The sequence below is a fragment of the Lates calcarifer genome, linkage group LG17 (assembly GCF_001640805.2).
Source record: "Lates calcarifer isolate ASB-BC8 linkage group LG17, TLL_Latcal_v3, whole genome shotgun sequence".
Taxonomy (NCBI): Eukaryota; Metazoa; Chordata; class Actinopteri; family Centropomidae; genus Lates; species Lates calcarifer.
The window spans coordinates 8,492,644-8,515,409 of record NC_066849.1 but is presented as its reverse complement, the minus strand read 5'-3'; the positions used below and the strand labels follow the sequence as shown (position 1 = coordinate 8,515,409).

General features: G+C 41.3%; 1 protein-coding gene across 1 annotated transcript in view; it reads right to left on the bottom strand.

Moving 5' to 3' along the window:
• The window catches only part of yjefn3 (YjeF N-terminal domain containing 3), a 40,414-nt gene extending 19,004 nt beyond the window's left edge, over positions 1-21,410 (bottom strand). Inside the window, exon 1 of the mRNA XM_018670347.2 lies at positions 21,030-21,410. Coding sequence (XP_018525863.1) covers positions 21,030-21,097 — 68 coding nt within the window. The 5' untranslated portion in view covers positions 21,098-21,410. The remainder of the gene's footprint in view (positions 1-21,029) is intronic.
• Positions 21,411-22,766: the final 1,356 nt, after the last annotated feature.

Sequence of the window (22,766 nt, the reverse complement as noted above, 5' to 3'; positions counted from 1 at the left end):
TGTACACCTATCATTACTCATTTTAAGCCTCACTTTCATCACTACCCTGAGGATAATCTCGTTATAGACACTCAGCCTTGTTCCAGCTAAAAGGTTTTGGTCATAATTTTGGCATCATGCTGATGGACAGCCATGCCTGTGTTCTACTAAGCATTATAGCTGTACAGTGTTGCAGAAGGATGGATCCCCTGCTATTATAACCAGATTATCAGTGGGCTTTTCCAGGTGTGTGTAAGGTACCTTTCATCATCAGTCAAGCCTCCTGGAGTGTGCCTCCAGGGAAGTCCTGCAGAATCCAGCTATGAGACAACGTAAAGGGGAAAAGTCGAGGAGGGGAGTGCAGCAGGGAAATGCCAGATTGCTCAGATACAGACTGCTTAAAGTTGAGGGAACAGAAATCAATCTTTCTTTCATTAAAATGTGGGTAAAACAGAAAATGACTTAGAAAGGCATCAGAGGGAATGCCAGCAGAGAGTGACGCAACAGAGAAGGATTTTCTGAGAAGAAATACTTACAATGACAATGAACAGACACTATTTCTGTCTTCAAAAGAACAACAATGCAATAACTCAAACAAAACAAACAAGAGGCAGGCTGTTATATAAGCATATCTCAAATGAAAAAAATCAATGCCCTATAGAGATTATGTCTGAATGTATGAGTGTGGAGCTGTGTATATTTCTATCCAGACTGCCTGAGCATATATAGTTTGGATGATGGTGTTTTCTACCTGGCTGGATCAGCATCAACATTTTCTATTTGAAGTTACTAGAATCTTGAAATAATTTGTAGAATCACATTGTAGCAAGCCGAAAACACAAGTGAGCATGACTCATTACGAGGTGTTTAGTGTGACTGGCTGAATTCAAACTCACATTTATAGATCACTGGAAGTGTAAAAATACATATTGTGTTTCCCTCCGCATAATCTGATGATGGGCAGGAAGATCAGGTGCCGCAGCAGTGGGAGTGTCCATAAACAGCCTCAGCTGGCAGATAGGAGTTGGCCCTGTGCCTCCATATGGTCCCGTTCTAACTGCCCAGTGTGAGCCCCTTCATGCTGCTCAATTCTTATCAAATCAGGATGTCATGATTCACTTTGTTTCAAATCTACTTGGGCAATAATTTAGGACCGGCTATATGTGGGGTGTGTGTGTGAGAGAGACAGAGAGATACACAATCACATCCATACGACTGTCTGCACTAGCATCATTCTTTCAAATCAGGCTTAATCAGTTTAGCTGTCTGCTCATGTTCCTCATATCCGGTATAACCAGACAGGCATTCTTTAGATAATCCCAATCAGCGGCTCCTGCATTATGCCCTCATAACTCATTTTGTCCCTCAGCAGCCATGCACCTGTAGACATACATATAAAATATGAACATGGATCATCTTTACCCAAAGCCACAGGTGTTGGCAAGCTCATTTCAGTATTATATTTCCTGTGTGTGTGCATGTGTGTTCCCATGATGCTAAAAATGTCCATCCATGAGTCAGGTCTACTTATCCCTCATTTTTAGATGTCATGTGATTACAAAAGGATAAGGACTGTTATCTGCATGAAGGAGCACACACCCACCTACACACACACACACAGTACACACAGATACCACTGAGGCACAAATAGATATTAAGTGCACAAGACATACATGGGTGCAGGCACATCCACATAACCACAGGTTACATCATCTCATGCTCCCTCAGTGGTCTTCCATCCTTTCGCCTAGTTATCCAGAATATCCATGTATTACCTTTACCTTGGCTTTAAACCCAGCTCCCTCGGTTTTAGGCCAGGGGCCATCAGCATCACAAATTACACAGGGCATGTGTTGTCACATCCCATTCGTTTCCACTGTTGCAGAGTCTTGTCCTCCAGGTGCTGGAGGCAGAGCAGAATGGCTAACACAATTTCACACACAGCAGACCGATGTTTCTCTTTGACCTGAAGTTTAATAACAACAATGTATCAGTCGCCCTGCGCTTTAGTAGGAGCAGCCTGTCTTTAGAGAGAGATTAAGCTAAGCTGTGCAGTAGATATATATGAATCTCTATCTCTCTGATCTTGTTTGAACTTGGTCAGGTAATATATATCCACATGTATCCATCTGAGACTGACTACATTCACACACAGCACCAACAACTGTGGAAATCTAGAGATTTCTTTCTTTTAGAAGATAAGCATCACTTCCATAATGGTTCTGTGAGATTGGCTGATGATGGTTCAGTTCGTTGTTAGCCCCATTTGCACAGATCTGATGCCATAGCAACAAAGCAAACCAGACTAATGTGACCACACATAAAGAGCATGTTACAAGAATTCTGTAGCCACATACAGTAGCTGACCCAAAATAGGCCATAGCTGTATTTTAACATCCTCCAAATCATTTCCAAGTACATTTCTCACATCAGTGTGGGCACATGCCCTGACCATCACTGGATGTGGTTTGGGGGATTGGATTTTCAGTGATCTTTGGATGGATTCATATTGTTCCTGTCTGGTCATGTATAATCACCTGAGATAGGGTTGTAATGTCTGGTCTGAACAGGGCCTTTGACCTCTATCCCTCATTTTTTGCATTTGCAATTGTTCCCAATGTGAACACAGCTTTAATCAATACTTTTATATCAAATGATTACACATAAAAGAAAAATAAAAAATAAAATCAAATGATTGCACATAAAAATGTGAAAGTGGTCCCCTCAACATTCACTAAGAGATCAGCAAAATGACTCCAATGCTAATGTTGCTCCACATCAGCTGGGTTCACAAGTTCACCATACCAGCTATTGACCTCCATGCCTCCATGTGGTCAAAAACCCATGTTATTGCAAGTTTAACGAATTTGTCTAATGGGCACTTTCCCTGCACAGCAGCCATTTTCACAGCTAACTGTTGAACCTGCATGAACATGGACAAGCCATTTCCTCTTTTTGACCTAAAAGTGACAAGCGTCACGGGGAGGGTTCATGCTACAACACATCCAAGTACAGTGGTAAGGATAGAGTCCCTCAGAGGCTTCCCACTAACAAAAATTGCCAGTTGTGTTTGTTGCAGCTACCAGAAATGTAACCCCTGCCTCCTTGTTCTCTACATGTTCCAAACTGTCTATTCAAAATGTACATTTTCTTAGTATAAGTTGCAACTGAAGTGTCCATGTGTGTTTCATTTTAACCAATGACTTTGCAGAAATATGTCAGTTAACAGGAAAATGGCATTTTCATAACCAAAACTGGATGCTCAAAGCATTCACAGAAATTGTGGAACAATGGGTGTGTGATGTGAGTGATGAATAAAGACCGATACTGTTAGAAACAATCTCTGTTATCATTCTATGAGATTGCAATAAATCTGAAAAATTATAAAAGCAGCTCTAAAAGAGAGGTCTGAACTAGTATGGCAACATAATGAAAATAAGTGAAGGATAGATGGGGAAGGTGAAGAGGCAGCAGACAGGGAGAAGGGAGGAAGAGAAAGTGACACGGCATAATTAGAACTGCCGCCAACGGCATGACTGAGATACAAAGGAACAAGTCAGACTAATAAAACCTTGCCATGAAGAGGACAATCTTCCTACAGCCCTCTCTGCTGGATGTGGCTAAATAAATACTTTTCTCCAAGGCTGCAAACTAAGAGCACAGTGCTTTACTGTGGCAGTGTGAGGCAGTGTTTAATCAGTGTCAGTGATCTTTCATTACATGGCTAATGTTGAGTAGGAATTGATAGAGCCACTGGAAGCAACTAAAAGAGAATAGCATTCTGTTTGCTGTTTTTCAGGTTGGTCTTTAATCCCAGAGGCCTCTGTCTGCAGCTTTTACACCCATTTGGCTCCAGATGTCACGGCTGGTTAGCTACAAGATACAGTGCAACAGACATGGGGGAAATATAGCAGGAAGACAAAAGTGGGGCAGGGCATAAAAAATAAGAGGAGGACACAGAATGCTCATGCAAAATACAATTACACATGTATTTACATACATATTGCTGCAGATACAGAAAAGATATATAGAAGGTTTGTCAATGAACTGCTTGTGCACACATGACCAAACTGCTGATTACAAAAGTACATAACCCTATCAAAACGGTCACATTAAAGAAGTGAAATTCCTGGTAATGTAGTTTTAAAATGTGCTGTGTAGCTTAAATCAAATCATTGAATTGGAACATTCAGTATCCTGCTGTTCAGGCTTAAAACTTGGCTTCACACAAAAGGAGCATTTATTTTACTATGGTTTTTCCCTGAAGCTGAGGCACTCACAATTCATCAGAATTGCATATGAGAGTTTTTAGATTAATACTAATGATTCCCTGCACAAGAAGGAGCTAAGCATGAGACACCACAAGAATCAGTTATCTCAGTTCAGATTTTGCTACATCTGATTGTGTTCATGTCTTTATGTAGCCTTTTGTGGCTCCAGAGGGAACAATGTTTGGGCCTGAAGACTACAAGTTTGAAAAAAAAGTGGAGGTGTGGAGTCAGAGAGAAGTGAGTTTACCAAACCTCTGTAGCCTGCTCTTCACTGCTGCTTGAAGCTAGCAACCCAAGGCTATGTAAGCCACTACTAGCATAGTACACCAAAATATTCAACCAAACTGGGTGAGTTGTGGGTAATGTAGGCTTTGACAAACAAAAGGACATGTGGAATAAAACATACAATATCACAGATTCTGTTTTGATCTTTTAAAAAAAAAAAACTCTTCATTGTCAGTCGAACAATTTCATAGAAGCATAATGCTAAACTGTTTTGGTTTTCTGGTCCACAACTTTATTGTTGTGGTTCCCTTTCAGCAAGCAGCTGTTTTCAATGAAAAGTAAGTGACAGTGAGCATAATGGATTATTTAGCAGCTCAGGAGTTGGAGTTGGTGCGGACCAAAAACAGAGCAAAGAGAGAGAATATTGAGCTTACATTCACCAGAAAGACACAAACTAAAATTCAAATTAATTAATGTTGTGTTTACAGCTTGTTCCATTACCCCCATGTGGTTAAAAAAAGTCTGTTATTGCAGGTTTAAAATATGCATCAAAGTTGAGGTTCAAAAGAAGAGACACAAGTTGAGGTTCAAAAGAATTCTCCAAAGTAGTAAAGGAGATTTCCTGAAGGGAGGCTGCTGTTTTGAGAGAGTTTTGAAGGTCTGACTGCAAAAGCAGAATCATTTTTACTCTTAGAGATTTCAACTTGGAAAGTCTGTTGGAAAGATCTGAAATAAAGCACAGAGGAGTGCAACTCACGGCTTCAAGTTAAGCCATCAGAATCAGCACTATGGAGATCATTAGTGTGACCCTCTCTTGACCAGTTTCAGTAGAATGTGACTGTGAGGGGTTTACTTGCCACGAGATAGTTGTTTGTTGAATTTGGTGTTGATGACCGCAGGTTCCAAATAAGGTGTTTACACCTACTGTACATGCAATGTTGTTTTGTACTGTAGAAAAAACAGAAAGCTGAGTGTGAGGTGGAGGTGTTATGAGCCCTGCAGGGCATGTTATGCTGGAGTTGTTGCATCTCTCCTTCTCTGCATCTTATCCCCTGCCAGCTCCTCCCTGGGGAGAGGCAGCGGGGCAGGTTCAGCTGACAAATGAAGGACTCACTGTGGGCCCGCCAAGAGTTGTCTTATGTCATTCTGTCAGTGATTACAGTATGGCGATTGTGGTTTATTCTGTTCTATTCTAAACTCAAGCTAAAAAACATACAACCACAATTCAAAACTACCTCAAAATATGGGCCTCCACAATGTGCATGTGCTGAAACAAGGGCCCTACTTCTGTCCTGCAGTGAAGAAGATGAATGTGCAGAGTGGGTGATACTGGAGATAAATCCTGGCAGCACAATTTCATTCATTTTTTTCAGCAAGTGTCCCCATTGCAGACTTTGAAACCCCTGCAGGAGAGCACAGGGCCTCATCTCATCTCAGATCCTTCGGATACAACAGACTAATCTCTTCCTCCTGCTCACACTTTTTAAAAGCTGTATTTTGTAGCATCACCAATAAAAGGCAAGATGAGAATAGCAAAGAGGACAAAGAAAATGATGCTGAGAATCTCCCTTCACTTCTTCACTCTCTTCCTAACTAATCGTCCTGTGAGTGTGTGTATGTATTCACCATATGTATGTGAAGGTGCATTCCAATCCTGTCTCTTCTGAATTATTTCGCTTTAACTGGGCAAACTATGGAGACACTTTATAAGGCAAAGGCAGGTGGGTCAACTGAAAGGCAATTAGATACAGAACACACGCAATAAACAGTCCAGGAGCATATTAATGAGAAGCACAGCCTCAAACCCACACTGCCACCGTCTCTCTTTCTCTCCCACCCTCATGTTTGGCCACAAGCCTTCACGCCAAGTGAGATTTTGTGTCTGACACAAGTGCAGCTCCATACAAGTGCACCTGCATGCACACACACACACACGCGCACACATACACACACACACACAATGCACAGGCTGTGTATAATTGATGAGCACAGCAGTAGGGGGAACCATGAGAGAGACCAGAGAGCCATCACATCGAAACTGGCATTCGGCCGACCTTTTGCGGCTATGCTTCCATGTGTGTATGCATGCATGCATGCATATGTGAGTGTGCGCGTGGGCATGTGTGTGGGTGTGTTTACAACGTTTGGGTGGCAGGTGGCAGGGAGAAATGTGCGAGAGGTGCAAAGAGACCAAGGCTGATGGCAGAGATGATGAAAAGAGTATTCTTCAGGGACACTTTGAATAAAAACAATTGCAATGATGGGAGAGTTAAAAACAATGCTGAGGAGTGAGGGAGGAGTCACTTCTAATGAGAGCAGAGCAGCCAGGTGTCACAATAAACCTGGACAAAACCTGGAGAGACTGACTCATGCTCCAGAGGGTGAGACTGATGTGAGTCAGGCAAACATGAAACTCTCCTCTCAGTCAAGTGGTGTTTTACATAAGCAATTAGCCGCCAGCCCCTGTGGCCTGGTGTTATGTTATTGACACACACTCACGAAACACACATCACAGCCTCACGACTTCAGAAATGCATATTAAATTCCAGCTGCTGCTCAAACTTTCTCCCAGCTCCAGACTCGCCCTTGGCGTCGTCCCTTACTGACAGACGTGTTTCTCTGTTAAAGGTCCATGTGTGCAGCTGTAACCTCAGGCTACCGCTGGCTTTTGCGCTGACAGTCTTAACTGTAATGTATGCACATGTGGCATTTCCCATACATTAGGAACAGAATGTCACACAAGCTGTGCAGCCTGGGGAGCCTAGCAGGGTGTAGTGTGTGAAAACTGGTGGATTTCTGTGCGCGTCTACGTCAGTGCTGGAACATACATATGGTGCTCATGTGAGTGTCTATATGTGTGTGTTTAGTCAATCTTCCTCACCTCCCTCTAAGATGATTAGGAAGTGAAAGAGCAACAGCAGCAGGGGGAGCAGGAGGTACACATGTGTGACCGGCACTCTGCCGAGGTGTGATATGGAGGAGGAACCATCACACAAAGCCTGCTTCTGTCACTGCTGCCTACTCAAACACCATCCTCAGCTCAGTTTTATTCCACTGGTTTATATCAGCATAACTGACTGGCTGCTATTAGATTCATGGTTGGACATTCATTTTTATTCACGTGCTTTCATTCATGTCACTACAGCTGCTAGCAAAATGATTACAATGTATCCTCAGTAAATCCATTGTTGCAGTGCTGCTTTAACTGGCATGCAACTAATCATTTTCACTGCATTATGGAACTATAATAGGTGAGACACTGTACAGCACAGCCCCACAAACAAAACCCTTATCTCTGGTCACTACTGGTCAAGGCAATTATGCACAGTCTGAAGTTACTGACCCCAGAGCAGCAGTATTTTAATATTCATTATTAAATCTCCTCAGCGCCGGCTAATCTCATTACCTTGACCTTGAGCGTGCCGTGGAGGGTAATTAGATCAACAGAAGAACTTCATTCAGTTACCACCTCAAAAACCGCCTCTTTTCTAAATCTGCTCTAGCTCATTTCCATTCTTCTATATATTTCTTTAGCATCATTTGCTCTTGATTTTAAAAATAGATTTGTTCAATTCCTATTTTTTTTAGTGTCTTTATCAATAGGTAAGTTATAATTGTATTACGGATGTTCCTGAAAGTGAGGTTTATTTAGTTGTTATACTCATTTGCAGCTAGATACCTTAGTTCTAAATTTGAATTGTAGTTAAGAGGATAGATGGTGGTCGAGCACAGAGCTTCCAGCTTTATCTACCAGCTGAATGATAATAAAGGCAAATTGTGGCAATAAATAACAGACGTTGTTTGTTGAAGGTTTATGGTGTTTGCTCACACAAACATGCCCATTGAAATAAAATAGAAAAATGGGTAAGCTTCAAAACACTGTGCATTTGGTGGATCGAATTTTGAGAGTTAAAGGAGAATAAGTGAGCAAAACAGACTGTGTCTGCACACACAGTGGTTGTTGATTCAGGTGCAGACACTGTTTAAATTCATTATGATAAATAGTATGTCTGCAGGCTTGCAAATCAGTACAGGAGTGGGTGGGAAGCCATACATCAATGTGTTAATGTGTGTTCATGATTATGTATATACAGTGCGGGTGTGTGTTAGTGTTGCGTGTGAGCTGCCGAAGGGTCAGTAAGTAGGACTGAAGCGATAGGATGCAGCAGAGACACCCGATAGCTAAAGTTAAAGCTCCTCTATCAAAGCTTGACATCAAGGTCAGAGGTTTCTGATACATCTCCAGATCAGCGCTCAGTCTGGGTGATCTGGTCAGTCTGTAGGAGAACAATGAAAGGTTTTTCAGCACCAGACATCGAACAGCTGATTTTGTGTGTTTTACACTGACCATCCACTCTCCTGTTAAAAGGTAGGACAGGCAGTATTTACACTGTGGGGAGCTGTGCCTCTGCTGAGGGCTCATGTTTTCATGCTGCAGTGGTTCAGACAAGTGCATAGTTTTACTGAATGGTACAATTCAACCAGCAGAAGTAATAAGCCTCCACCTCCCTGTTGGTAGGTATCGTGAGCCTGCGTCCCATCCTGATAGTGATAGTGTTTTCAGATTTCCTCTGGTGTGTTATATTTATCCTGTTGCCCAATATGCCCCCGTCCACCCTAATGGTGTTTTTGAGTGATTGGCACAGGGCCTGCTTTTGACATTGTGGGTGGTCCAATTGATTTTGGTAGTGTGGCCATTTCCCTAGAGTGCTGCATTTTACTCAAAGTGACAGCCTGGTGTTGTGTTGATGTCACAGCATTGATGCATCATTGGCTATGCTCTATTTAAGCCACTAGTGGCTGTAACGCTCTTAGCACAGGTCCACGCAGCGAGCCACACACAACCTCCTCTGTGAGTGTTGTGTGTGAACTGTCCATAACATTTGATCAGCACTCATTCTTGCTGTCAGCCTTGCAGGAGTTGCCATCGCCCTCCAATTTGCAGCAGGTGCTGTGGACCAATCTACAGCAATACAGGCTGTGGAAGACCATGCATGTGTTTTCAGAGGCCTGACGCAAGCAACAGCACTTGGAGGTTAAGGGTCGAGTTAGGCTCAATCGGAACTAGTTTGAACAAAATGTCGTCCAAGCACAACTGAAACTGAAAATGTTTGTAGTTCTTGAAAATGGTCTCATTGAGCACTATGGAAAGAAATCTGTTTTCCAGGCTGGCCGTCACAGAGAGGAGGGAGATGCAATACCTGCAACACTGTCAGCTTTTTAGAAACACATCTAACCAACAGCTCCTGTCTGTCTCTCAGTGTCTGCGCTTCCTCTCACTTTCTCTCCCTCCCTCCCTCCCCTTCGTCCTCCTCTTCTCTCCAGGGTCTTGATCTACTCTCCCCTGCATAAACATTTAGTTGATTGTCTGTTGATTCCTCTGTCTGGCTCTCCAGGTTGGTGTCTTTCTCACAGTGTGCCTCTCTCAGCATCACCATTAACCCCCTGGCGCACCAAGCCACTCGGGAGTCTAGCCTTAGCAACTGTCCATCAAAGCATCCAGGAGGCAAGAATTGCCCTGCACCTCTACTGATTGTCTCATTACAGGTGCCAGAAATGGACTGAGAAATAGATCTGAGTCGTGGCTGTGAGGCGTTGCTAGGCAAGGATGAAGGCAAAACACTCAGTTTTCTATGTTAAAATTGCGTAGTATTAATTCTAGTGATGGTTTGTGTGTGAGTATTTTATGGGGTGTTATAGCTGTGGAGGTATCTGTGTTATACCATTTCCATTTACGTTATATAATCAACTCATCCATGAAACAAGTATGAAGCTAATTAAATTTATACATTATTGTATTCTGTTGGAGTATTATCTTGACTTTCAAAAGCCAATTTTAATTTCTATTTATATAATCCTTCAGTGAACGGGAAGGACGTGGTAAACAACAACAGAGAGCTATATAAAAGACAAGACAAGTCATTTACATAATAAGAATTCAGCGACAGTGTTCCTCCGATGGGAAGCAAAACAGAACCACAATCAGGACTCAGCAGAGCGAGACAGTGAGCCCAATTACTGAAAACTGGGAAAGCCTTCCTGGCTGCGAGCAGTGGCACACACACAAATGCTTACAAAATTCACACACACATGAAGACACAGTACCTGAGGACAAACACAGAATGTTCCTTTCGTAAAGTCACAAGGACACAAATGCATTTACAGAAATAGAAAAACAGTTTCGAATTTATGTAACGAGCAAAAACTCCATGCTTTCACGGCCAGTTTCTCGTGCCTCTCCCTCCCTTTCTCTGCCAATTCAATTTCACCTTCAATCATGTACAACTGGAACTGCTAAACAGAGAGAAAACCGAGAGAGCAATTTTACCACAAAAAGCACTCTCGCGCACAAAAATGCTGAAATATTGTGATGAAACCTATTCAATAAAACGCACAGATTTAACTTGAGTGCTGCATCTCTGCAAAGGTCTTTAACGAAAAGATCACCTGTTCATGTCTCAGTCAGCCAGGCAGCATCTCTCGCCGGGGGGTGTAGCTGGGTTTGGTTTCTATGGCAGCTGACACAAAAGTAATGTGAGTGACAAGTGGTAATAGCTGACAGAGAAGTGAGTGCTAAGACACCACCTCTCTCCCCTCTCTCTATTTTGGTGCATCTGCATCTTTCTCTCTGTCTCCCCTGCATTGATTTTCCAGTGGAGACGACATAAGGCCAGTTGCTAGTGGGCATCGTTCCCATTCTGTCACCATGAGAACACTTCTCTTTCCAGTCACATTCCTCACAAAAGCTCTGACCCCTGTCAGCAAGTCGCCCACAGGGTTTAGAGGATTGAGATAGTGAAGGAGTAGAGATTAAAAGTGGAGAGTTTTGATGTCAACAGGAGATACAGTGTCTACCATTTGGAAAGAAATCAGGCCTATTGTTACAAAGTGGATCACATCGCATTAAATGATTACTGGACATATCTGAGTAATTGAAGAATCCTGTTGAAGAAATGGTAATAACACTGAGTGTTTACTTGTCTAAATATCTCAAGAAGTTGCTCAGAGAGAATATGATAGTATTTAACATAGCTAGAGGATTTTCTCTTACCACCTTGCTTTGGAGAGGTTCCAGGCATGACTCCGGGGCCAACCCTGTACATATGTACTGGAGGGTAGGGATCTCCCAGGCAGTTATATAGAAGGACACTGGAGCCTTTTGAGACCATGTCTGCTCTGTATTCTCCAGTGATACCAAAGTAGAGGCTAGTATAGACTCAGTACCTGGAGTTAAAAACATTTGCTGAGATAATGAGGTAGATTAGTGTCACCAACAAGTAAGCTGTTAAATCTAAGTCTGAATAATCTGAATAGAATGACAAACACAACTCAAACACACAAATCCAACAAGGCAGGCAAGACTCAAAAAACAAGAAGGGCAAGCAGAAAACAGACTTGAATCCTGCAGCTGCATTGCAAATATTCGACAAACTCTATCGAGACACCTTCTGCTTTTTTATTGTTCCCAGTTTTTGTCCAATCATGCTAGCAAGGTTACCGAAAAGTAGCTTATTGACGGTCATGAAACCCTCACCTTGCAGGTCTTGTTAGTCCGTCGAGTGTCTATAGCCAGGCAGCTATATATATACTAGAAGGTTAATTGAGGAATGAGGAGCAGGTGCACGGATTGGATGTGGGGATCAGGCAACTGGAGCTGCTGGTGGGGTACACTGAGAGAAACAGCTGGAGTGACTGGGAATGACAGAAGCTGGAATGGCTGGTGACTGCCAGGTGAAACAGTCCGCAAAAAATATTAAGGACTAGTCACGACAGTATGTGGTGATGGATTGGTGGCAAGACATAGATAAAGATAGATGGAGACCATAATTTTCTATAACTCTTAATATAAAGTCCAATCATGGCCTATTTCTAGGACTCAAGGAAAGAATTTGTCACTGAGGAAATATCACATGATTTAAGCTGCTGGCTCTTTCCAGTGATGGGCACCACGGTGTGAATAAATGAATCTTTAAGCCACATAAGTCTTCGCCAGTGACTACTCTGTCAGAATGCTCCAGACGAGATTTGATGGATTATTCCTGTGTCTTAATGGCACTCAAAAATAAATGCTTGTGCATGTGTGCACAGGCTCAGCCAGGGTTTGAGAACAAAGCCAGTAGGCAATTATAATAATCAATTCCTCATGACATCCCACACTTGAAATCAATAATGCAAAACAAGACCGGAGCTCATGCTGGATATGGGGCACAAATGACTTTTTCAGAGGCATGACAACAAAGATTATTTCCTCCTCAGCTGCACAATAAATTGTATGTTTGCTATAATTGCAGCAATCATCTCCAACATCTTTTATCAGGATTCACACATGGAGCCTGGACATGAGCCTGTATTTTGGACTGTGGTAGGGTCTGAATGTTTTGAAGAATTCCGAGAAATAGGAGTGGAGCCAGCTCAAGTGATCTTACTGAAATCCGACCCTTATTACTGTGATGGAAACAGAAGCACGAGAGCAACAGGGGCAGCATTCACAATACCGATTTTTTTAAATCATCTATTTCCTACCTTCACCCTCATCTACACACACACACACACACACACACACACATCGTGAATACACACTCCCATAATCCCTGTCTCTTCCCTTTGCTCTCTCATTCCTGGCAGCTTTCTAAATGTAGCACAGTGAACAAAATATACAACAACAGCTCACACACAATGACAACGCATCCTGTCAACCCACATTAAAGACTGGATAAATATTAGCATATAAACAAACGCACACACACAAGTTCATCCCACACATGCACAAAAGCTAACATATTTGATGATGATGGAAAAATGATTAGTGCTAATAATATGTCTAAATGAAAGTCAGACATCCAGAGGGCTACTTCAAAGAAAAAACTTCATTTATTTTCTTCACTAATTTCATTGCTGATATCTTGGGATCAAACAGCATCGAGAGCAAACAGAGCCAGAAAGAAGCTCCTGAACATGAAACAGATTTTTTAACAGACACTTTTACCCTTCATCTTCTTTTCAGGTGAAAGTCAGGTGAGAAAAATGTGGCAGAATAAACAGTGAAAGGCTTTGTGTCACCTTCAGTATCATCATCAAAATTACTAAAATATCATATGAGAAGATCACATTCAAGCAGCAGAATAGTTTAATTAACAGAAGTTAATTGAGGCACAGTTTGGACCTGCCAAATGAAATAATGGCGTGTCTCTAATAATAGCATGGTGCTCTGTTTCACTGAGTCAAATGAACACCCCTGTCATTACTGCAAGTTTTCATTGCTTCTCTACCTTTGGAAAAGTGATCTGGAAGTAGAAACTAAATCACCTGCTACATGGAAGCACAATGGCCCATACGAGTATTTGCTAACTCAAATCCTGGCCCTGCACAGCAAGGCTGTTTAATTTTGACACTGTGTCTTTCTGTGTGTGTGTGTGTGTGTGTGTGTGTGTGCTGAAAAATAAAAAATGGAATCTGTGCAGAATAACATCATTTGGTGCTCAGTAAATTCACCAAACAGAGCACAGAGTTAGGCTAAAGTGAGCAGTGGGTTTGTCACCTATGCAGCTCAGGGTGAAACACACGAAACATCATTAAAATCATTGCAGTGTGTGTTCTCATTATAGCCCTGAACCACACTAAAGATTTTTACATCGACAAATTTGTTTTTCCTGCCTTCCAGGCAGCCATTGGTCACCTTTCACTTCTCTGTATGTTGGTGTGGGTACAGCAGTGAGGGGCCTGGAGGTATTTAAATGAAAGATTTGCATACATACATGTGTACAGATGCTACGCATTGAGCTGCCACCAAGGAGACACTAGATCCTGTCAAATTGATCCTACACACATTATCGCATGGACACACACAAACTCTCACAAGCATCACCTACATTTATTCCAATCTTTAACACATACTATAGTGGTTTTATGTAGATCTAGACTTCTGTCTCATTTGCTGCATGTGCTTAATCAAGATAGTAAAAGAGGAATAATGTATGAACTCTTCCACTTAAAAAACACCTAAAAGGACTGTGCAATTCCCACAGAAGCATCTCTCCGATGTAACCACCTCCATTTGTGTGTGTGTGCACCTAAAATGGGAGTAGTGTCCTCATGAGAGAGTCCAGTGTTTCAGAAGAGAGGGATGAGGACAGTAGAGAGGCGCCAATGATGGGAGAAAAACCATGAAGATGAAGGATAAGGAGGACTGGGATTTTTTTTTTTTTTAAAGGTCATTTTTTTCAAGGACAAGATGTACTGAGCTGCCTCTTACTTAGTGTGAGTGAGGGAGAAACCAGCCATTAAAATTTGCACCAGTGCCTAGTCTCACACACACACACACACAGTCTGTTCTCTAGTTGTGTCATCATTATCTAGGCCAATGTAAAGCTAACAGTTGTTAGAGATGTGAGGGAGGAAAGAAACACATACATCAAAGTGGCCTGCCTGTGTCCCTTTATGTGCATTTCCCATTATAGTAACACACACACACACACACATACACACACACATATATATGTATATATACACAAACACACATCCTCATAGTGTGAAGGTCTTATACAGGTGACATGAAAGCACTTAAATAACTGTCACACTACGACCCTATTACATCTTGCCAATTTAAAGCACAAATGATTTGCAATTACCTCTGCAAAGAAGGAATCATAGGTATTCTCTCTCTCTCTCTCTCACTCACTCTCACTCACTCTCTCATGTTTATAAATGCACAAGACACATGCACACACCAACGCATCCCATTTGCAACTGCTGCTCTTTGTAGGACAACTTATTGTATATGGCCTGTCAGAGCAAACCTTAAGTGAAGACAAACAAATCAAACTCACTCCATCATTTCAATCTGCAGTAAGCGTTTGACCTTTTCACTCTGATCTCATCTCTCCTCAAACCAACTAGTGCTAAAGCAAGATTAAATTAGCTTTTCTCTCGCTGTAGCCCTGAAGATTTGCTCTTGAGCCACAAATAATGCTCTGCTTTTGTCACTAGGTAACTGAACGTCAGTAAAAGAAGATGGCAGGGTTGTAATTTTGTATCTTCAGTGAAGGCAAGACCATTCAGAGAGGTTTAACAGGAAAGTATGTGGAAATACTTGTGTCTTATTGGCTAACAGGTCTCTCTCAGTTTTACTTTTGATGGGGTTACTATGACAAATGCTAGCTCACCCAGTTACAGTCAGTGTGAGATAAAAATGGAGAGATGCAGATTTTTTGCCGGCAAAGGTGCTGAAGCTGAAGCGTGAACATCCAAAGTTGGGTCATAACAATACTGAAGTAGGCTAAATTTAACCAGATACCATAAGTCATTGTCAATATTTAATATATTTATATTTATATTTATAATAGAGGCAGGAATTATGGTTCATATCAAATAGGTCCATCAGCAATGATTTTCCAAATTATCACAGTTTACACAGTCACTTTGAGTAGTTAGTTGTTTTCAACCTTCATTTGTGAAATTTTCATTGTATAATGGGTTTTGAGGATTTTCCATCATGTAGGCCTGGTAATTATGGTAGTACCTATCTGATATGACGCTCATTGTGGACATTCAAATGGCTGGAATATTCATGTACAGATTATATGGCAAATCAACTTCAGACTCTTCTTTCGTTCTACAATTTTCACATATTTTGTGTGTCAATTTAAAGGTACATTTAAAAGGGTTTTGCATGGAGAAGAATCTGGGCTCAGCCCCTGGTGGATAACAGTTCAGCCATGTTGCACCTGTCTAAATCTGTCATTGTATGTATTCTATTAAACAAATTGTGGCACTGTGGGGAGAATATAGATTTTCTCACATGTCCCCTAATATCCAATGAAATCCGTTAAATGATTCACAGTGCACATAATGAGGAGAACAGAGTCTTGGCTCTGCATTCCTCAAGTGGCTCTCTTGTGTTTCTCGTTAACAAAGGCTGCTGCCTGGAGACTAATTTAAGCCTGAATCAGCAGGGTTTTGTGCTTTAGAGTGGTCAGGGAAATTAAAAGAAGAGCTGTCAATCCTTGGGTGAAACAGAGAATTTGTGAATTCACTAACAAGAAAAAGTTCCTGCATTTGCTTTCAAATTCTTATTTCTTTTTTTCCTGTCAGTTATTGTGCGTCCTGCCAAACATTAGCTGCCGTTTTGAAAAACATGTAAATTAGGAGTTTTTTAGCCACACTTGCAGCTCCAGGGATGACAGTATTGGTTTGTAAGTCATTCCATAATGTAATTCTTACCTCAAGCTAGGTATTTAAAGTTAATTTTGTGTGAATGCAGTGTGCTTACAGCTGTCAGGTAACATCTCTGATTATGTTATCTCACACTTAACCACTATACACATATGCTATTTATGAGGCAAAGGTTTGAAATAGCAGACCGGCATCATTTCGCATCCCGCTTCCCTTTATCCCCACTCTATCCTACATGCTCCTCTCTCAAACATATTTATGGAGAACTCTTACAGCTAATCTGACTTTAATGGAGGAGGAGGAAAATTATAGCTAAACACTGCACTGGTAGCAAATCATCTCTCCCCTCCATCCTCCCGCCATCTCCACCTCTCTGCCCCAATCATTACATTTGGCCTATAAATAAATGCCTGAGCTGTCACACAGGCAAATGGAGATACCAACATGGGAATTGGTGGCAGGGATCTGAAAGGAGGGAGGCAAGCCAAAGGAATAACAATAAGCCCAATATGCATCGTTGCCAAGGTGGGAGAGACATGAAGGCAAAGCAGGTAAAGTCAGACAGCTTGACACACTGGCAGCAGAACTGACAGACGGGCAGGCAGACCAGCAAATGAAAAGACAGACGAAAATATCTCAGACCAGTCTAGTATTACTCTGTGCAACTGGCTCCAGGCCCCAGGTGTGGTGGACAAAGGGGGAAAGGTGGGCCAAAGAGTCAGAATATTCTTCAGTGTCATAACAGAGAGAGAGGAGGGGGGGAAAGATCTAAAGGGAGAAAAGTGTCAAAATACACTCAACTGAGCATCATGGAAATATTAAGTGTAATGCTTTTATTTAAACAAAGGCAGCATATTGTGTTGGCAGATGTTGCACTATTTGTCAAGTCACCCCTGAAAAAAAACAAGCCACTGAGAACAGTTTCTAAATTCAGAGAGGCTCTGAAAAAATTCAGCCTTTTGTACACAGATATTGTCAGGTCTCCCCTGCTGCTAGGAGGACAGTATTTTTCAGTTGTTTGACAGTAAAGAGCAGATACAACCGAACAACTTACAGTGGTGAGCTGTAGTCAAGAAGCAGCGTTGACCTTTTGGAAATAGAGGTAGACTTTATTTGCCTGAATAAATCATACATACAAGCCAGAATTTCCTCTCTGTATTTTTACTCATCTGAACTTTCAGAAACTGTACAGGCAGTAACCTGCGACTGTGCCAGCTCCAAGTCATCACCAGCTCAGAACCACTGCCAACATTTACAGGATATCTCCCTCCTCAGGCCACCTCATCGACTGAAGGACCTCAGCAATACCTGCACTTTAATGGCTACATATACTTACTGCCAAAGTGTTTGTGGTGAAATTCATTTTGATTCCAGGTGTGAATTAAGTTAGATTTTTTTTTTTGTGATATATATATACATCCTACATTTCATCATGTGTGTATGTAGTGTGTTTAATCCAGAGCCATGGAAAAACAGTCATCCACAAGATGAGTCATGCTCGGAATGAATTTTGATCTTTCTGCAGTCACAACCATTATCACAGTAAAACAGCAGGATTGTCACGTATTTCAATTTTCATGCATTAACTTAATAGGTTTCTGCTTGCCTCTGGCAAATACATTACTTAAAACTTCTATATAATTATATCAGATCATTGAACAGTTTTATCACAGAGGTTTCTTGAGGCTAATATTATCTCCGGATTTATTTATTTTTATTTATTTTTTTCTAACATAAATCATAGAGCTTACAGTGCCAGGCAACAATTATTTCCTTCAAATTTTTCAATGTTCACAGAATCCTCACCAAGCTTTTGCTTAAACAGGTTGCTGTAACAGCTTCTTGTCAGCCATTAACTTGATTGGCAACAATCATCTATATATATATGTATACTGCATATCATTTAAGAATTCATTAGCACAGGATAATGTAGAATGGGAATAATGAAGGATGAACAAGTTCACACGTACAATACGTTTAAATGTTTGCACATATGCACATACACAGACCCATGACGATGATGGTTGCTGTGTAATCAGTCACCCATGCTGTATTATATGGAGGATTTAAGTGACTACTTTAATTGACTGTCAGCCAGCCCTAGTCAAGCTGCAGAGATCTGAGAGTCTCAGGACTGGGATGAAGCCTCTCGGGTGATAGTTAATCTGTCGGCTTCAGCTGCTCAGATGTCGACACGTGGAAATGAATGTAAATGCAGGCAGCGCAAAGAATGTAATTACATACATTACTGTATTGAAAAGTGGGGGGTTTTTATTAAAAAAAGCTCCTAGAATAGATTTAATACGTAGGTACCTGTACTAACTGACATGGCAATACATAGAAAGCAAAATAGACCAGTGACAGGAGTTAGGAGCAGTTAAATCAGTGACAGTAACTGTGACGCGTTACGTTAGCTACATGAGTCACAGCAGAGATACAGTATTCTTCTATATGAACATGTCTTTAGGCACCTCATGCACACAATAGTGTAAAATCAATCAGGGGCTCACAGAGTTATTCATATAAATGATCGACAGAAAAGGAAGAAGCCATCTGTCTAGGCAACATATATTAAGCGCATCATCCTATTTGAAATGCATTGAAGGAAGAAATAGAACAGGGATGTTTCCCACTGAGTGACAACACACCCAATTTACAGTAAATTAACCAGAAACAAAAGCAGCAAGGCCAGGAAGCATCCAGGCGTTCACACTCTAATCACACTACAGAGAACACCATTCCTTGGATTTAAAGGGGTTTTCCTTGGATTTAAAGGAGCTGTCTGTGTATGTGCATGTGTGCCTTTTCATAGCTGATCATACCATTAATATGGCCTATATGGGACATACACAAAATGTTCCTGAAAAGAGTACTCTACCAGTTTAGCATTACACTCATTTTAATAAGAAACAGTTTTTTTATGCAGCAGAACCAAAGATATAATCTTTTTGATTCTACTTCTTACCTTATGCTTACATTACTGACAATGCAACTTGACTGCTAATGGTTTGGTCGTAGATTCGGGTGTGTTTTGCTAGCAGCGTCTTATTTAGCCTGAAGCCTGATGTTGCCCTTTACCAGTGGTGCCAAAATTTACATATATCCTTTAGCTATTTATGATGATGGTAATTTATGATATACCATACTTTTTCATGAAACAGTAAAAGTATGGGTCACTCGGCTGCACCACATCCACACTTTCTATAATTCTGTGATAGAAACTGGGACTCTGACTTTGTCTTGAATTAGCAACCTACCCATAAAAAGCTATTAAAAACCACTCTCTTATTAGGGGGAGCAAAAAACTAATGATGCTGTAGATTGTTCTCACTGATTAGTTTTTTTTGTTTTGTTTTTTTTTTTATCTGTGCAGCTGTCTTTTATCTTTCATTGTCTGGCGAACATGGTCTTATTTGAGCTGCATTTTTTGTGTCAATACTTGCTGTTTACTTAGTGTGCATCCCAGAGGGACTCAGACTTCTGGAGTCATTTGGGATCTCAGGTGGAACCAATTAGACTAATCAATATGTGAATTTGCAGTTTGTGTATATATGAGTGTCTGTATCAAAGGTCGGAAAAACATTTTAGCTGTGTCTCAGTACGCCTATGTCTGCAAACACCAGTGTGTAAAAAGACATTATAAATACATCTCTTTTGTTTCTCTTCTCTCAAAAATCTCTTTCTTCCTGTCACTCTGAAAATATAAGTGGTGTTACAGAGGCAGCCGGGTGGGAACAAACACACCACACTGACATTCAGTTGGAAAACAAACAGATTATTCATCTGATCCACAAAGATACTGAATCATTAGATGCTATGCTTGGTTGGTAATACTGTATCTGTCTTATACTGCCAAATTAAACATGGACATCCTAATTCAATAAGAGCTCATAAATGTGATTCAATTTGAGGCTTCAGTGGAGTGGAATGGAGAAATGATGAAAATTCAGGATGGGAAAAGAAGAGTAGGAGTTTCTTGGGATGGAACAAGATATTTCTTCAGGCATTATTATCATTACCATCATCATCATCACCAATATTGGTGAGTTAAATAACTGATATCTACTATTCCCTTCTGTCTAATTATCTTTTAAAAGCTTGCTCTGATTCAAACAGATTGCTCATGTCAAGAGTTCTCTTGAGTCCAAAAAGATGTGGATGTTCTTCTCTGTCTCTCCTCGCTATTTCAACTATTTACCACTATTTATTTCTTTCTCACTATACTGTTCATTGATTTAAGAGCAGTCCTGTGAATCAGTAAGACAAAGAGAATGGAAGAGTAGAGCAGGAAAGGAACAGTTTGAAACAGATGAAGAGGCAGAAAAGCAGCAGAATAGTGGTGAGACCATGAGAGAGATGCAACAGAAATGTGCAGGTGCCTACCTGAGGTAACGCAGTGGTTCTATGGTTTCAGCCTCTGCTTCAGCTGAGCTGTGGTTCATCTTGTCCATCTGTTTTCACCCAGCACGTCTCGGCAAATATGAGAAAGGAAGAGCTATGCCGCTCCAAAGAAAACACTTCCGTTCCCTCTCTCTCTGACTCTGATTCAATAAACACACTGTCTACCTCCTTTTTCCTGGGCATAGACTGAGAATCTAAATGGGCTGTGGCTCTTGATTGGTTCAGTCACTGGAAGATAATTACCGGCTGCTACACACACACACACACATACACACTCTCTGAATCTTCCCTCTGTATCTCTGTCTCTCCTCTCTGTCTTTTTCCCACCGTGGCCCCAGCTCATTCTCTGATAAAACCAGCTGGCTCTGTGTATCAGCTGCGCTCACCGGGAAAGCCAGCCAATTAAGAATCAGGAGGCATGGTGCTCGCCGGCTGATTGGCTCAGCCTGCCGTGATCATAGCTGTTCAGTCATCCAGGGTGCAACCCCCCCCCTCCTCCTCCCCCTCCACCCACCCACCCACCCCACCTTCCATCTCATCTCCCTGAAATTCACATAAACACGGACACACACACACACACACACACACAAACGTTTGCGCGTACTCCTTGGTGGCAGAGGACCTCTTGATGTAGAATCTAGAGCAAGCACCAGACTGAGGAAACACTTGAGTGCTCAATGAAATCACAAACACAAACACCTTTCATATGAAGGGGGGGTGGGTGAAGTCCATCACCTAAACTGAGATATAGTACATGAGTGGGTACATAGCAACAATTTGCAGCTCCAGCACAAAGGATGTATGATATGAACGGGTTCTACAAATGACCCCAAAAGGGCTTTGATGCATGTAGAATGATCATATGGATTTAGGGCAGCTGAGGAAAACACTCATTAAAACTGTCATTAAAATGTTAATATCATAACACACAAACATACAACATAAGCACACACACACACACAAATGCACACAGACGAAGGATATGTATAATGGTATCATGGGGAGAACCTGCGGCTGCCAAGGAATGAAGCTCGTAAGTGGGTCGTGGCTATACACAATAGCACACTTTCTTCTTTAAAGGTCTCTCTCTCCCTCTTTGTCCCACCAGTTTGCTCTGACTTCATGACCGCCTCTTACAGCTCAGCTCACAGAGGCAGGTTTTATATCACAGATTAGGGTGTAAGTCTTTGTTTTTTCTAACAGATTACACAAACTACCTATTTGGAAGATTAAACTGTGAGGATAATTGAAGACAAACACAGGTGCAATGGGTGGTTGGTATACTCTGCCACCTAGGGGTTATATATGACTACTGCAGAGAGGAGGAGACAGATGTGTATTTAGCAGGTGCATGAGTTTACTAAGAACACATGACAAAGATGCTGCATCCACTGCGTGGAATTATGTATCTTTGCCATTACAAGTTGAGAGTAACAGCAATTGTTAACTTGCTTGAAGGACAGACTCACATTATTATTATTAGTAGTAGTATACATCATCGTTTCAATAATTTATGTTATTATTTTATATTTTATTTTGTCTTATTCCTAAAAATTAAGAAATTTGAACAGTGAACCAAAGTGAGTGCTACAGCTGTTGTTTGTAGTTTTCTTTCTTTCACACACACTGGTAGTGATGTAACTGGCAGAAAGGACTGTTTTCTATGAAGAGATCTTTATTGTCACTGTTTTTTCAGAACAATGAAACACCATGCACACT